This window comes from Chionomys nivalis, chromosome 2, assembly GCF_950005125.1.
Source record: "Chionomys nivalis chromosome 2, mChiNiv1.1, whole genome shotgun sequence".
Classification (NCBI taxonomy): domain Eukaryota; kingdom Metazoa; phylum Chordata; class Mammalia; order Rodentia; family Cricetidae; genus Chionomys; species Chionomys nivalis.
The window spans coordinates 7,501,396-7,503,345 of NC_080087.1; the positions used below are offsets into that span (position 1 = coordinate 7,501,396).

A 1,950-nucleotide genomic window follows, 5' to 3' on the forward strand; every position below is an offset into this window, starting at 1 on the left:
CGCCATATGACTTTGGCCTAAGGGTAAAGTTCTGTCCCCGTGTCCCTGGTGTCTGTCTCCGGCGAGGCTCCATGGCTTCTCTCTGATTCTGCCTTCTTCCTTCCAGCTTTCAGTTTAATTTTCTCTACCTAGCTCTGCTCTACCCTATCAGATCAAGCCAGGTTTTTTTTTTTTTTTATTATTTTTATTCATTAATGGTAACCACAGCATACAGAAGGGAATCCCACATCCCCTCTCTACTAGATTATAGTTTCTGACTATTTTTCTTTTAACAGAACTTGCCTCAAGTTTATTTGTAAAAACAGCATAAGGTCCTGAACATCTGCAAATACTGTGTAGGTGTTCACACCAGTCCATCTGTCTTCACATTGGCAGACTGAGACCTTTTTTATGGGGCCTTCACAGGGGCCTGGGCACCTTTGGGAGCCTGAGCTGCAGCTGAGGCCTCTGCCTTGGCTTGGACCTTGGGCTTTGTTTTTTGGAGCCTAAGACCCCTGGCCATGTAGCTTCTAATCCGCTTCCCAAGCTTGGGGTGAGCAATTAAAGCCAGACGGGTGAGTTTGCAGCTGGGGCCCTTTAGCACCTTGGGCTTCACCACCTGGGGCTTCACCAGGGCCTTGATGGCCTCCGCACGTGCGCTCATGGCCTTTGCATTATTTGCCTGCATCTTCTTCAGGCCTTTCTTGTTGTGCTTCTTGGCAAAGCGCATGTTCCTCAGGAACTTGGGGTCAACCCCCTTGAGAGATTCGTATCTTTGTGACCGGAGTTTCTTGATGCCGTTTCTGTGACATTTCCAGGACTGGCTGTGTGTGGTGTGGTTCTTGGACTTGGCCATGGCTGGATGGTAATCTGCGACTCTAGTTTCTGACTATTAAACTTGCAACCAATTCTCCTGGTAATCTACGGTGCACATTTCAGGATATCGGTGCTAGAACTGTACAAAAGAACAGCAGACTTGTGTAACAAAATAGAAGCATATAAAATAAAACTGTCTCAGAGCTGTATGGTGGGAAAGGCTGAGAACAGTGGGCGGGAAGGCACAGAAAGCAGGCCACGCTCAAGTAGAGGAATGTTCATTCTACACAAACCACAGTCAATCTACAGCTCAGGGTCAGGATCATCTTGTTGGGTGCCTTCTGGACTGGTATTTAATCTACACACCTGGATGATTATTCTCACTTGGTAAAGCTCCAGGAGGCTTCGGTGTGGACCTAACAGACCAACACTGAAACAATGCAGTGCCTCCCCCCTCCCCCGCGTCCTTCATACTGCAGACGCTGATGTCAGAAGGGCAGTGTCAATGTCCTGGCTCTGCCAGTCACGTACTGTGTGATGTGGGCTCGCGTTTAAAATCTTTCAGCCCCATTTTAAAATTAGAGATGATAATAGTGTCTCCTAGCGAAGAAAACATTGCTGGAAAACTTTTATGAAAGTTTTCATGACTATGTTCACTGAGAATTAGATACAAGACCAAAACTGTGATCCATAAAGGAAAAGAAAGCAAACTGAGGATTTATGAAAATTTAAAGCATTTCACTCGTAACAATATTGTTAAGAATATGAGGAGGATTGGTAGCAATAATTGCTAAGCACTTGACTAATAGCTTGTATAATAGATCGTACAAAGAATATAATCAGTAATATAAACACTGTACCATAGTCAGGATGAGGAAACAATTTAAATGAATACTTCACTGAGAACCTAAGAATATTCATCAATAATATCTTAAAAACCTTTTCAGTATCACCAGCTGCTGCAGAAATATTGCCTCAAATCAACTGGAATGGCTGTGCTGGAAATGGCAGACACCGTGCTGACAAGCATAAAGAGGAGGTGAACTCTGCCCTGAATTCTACATGGAATAAGAACTGTTAGGTCTGATTTGGAAAATAGTGTGGTGTTTTCTTAAACACGGGGCGGGAAAGATGGCTTGGGACGAAGAGCATCGC

The 1,950-nt window shown here is 44.6% G+C and overlaps 1 protein-coding gene across 1 annotated transcript; it reads right to left on the reverse strand.

The window, feature by feature from the left end:
- Nucleotides 1–277: 277 nt before the first annotated feature.
- LOC130869835 (60S ribosomal protein L29-like) lies at nt 278–835 on the reverse strand. The gene has a single exon (XM_057762291.1). It carries the CDS (start codon nt 833–835, stop codon nt 389–391), a length of 447 nt encoding a protein of 148 aa, XP_057618274.1. The 3' UTR covers nt 278–388.
- Nucleotides 836–1,950: the final 1,115 nt, after the last annotated feature.

What these genes read in the sequence shown, in the direction of transcription:
- LOC130869835 (XM_057762291.1), bottom strand. Translation starts at nt 835, where the DNA reads ATGGCCAAGTCCAAGAACCACACCACACACAGCCAGTCCTGGAAATGT.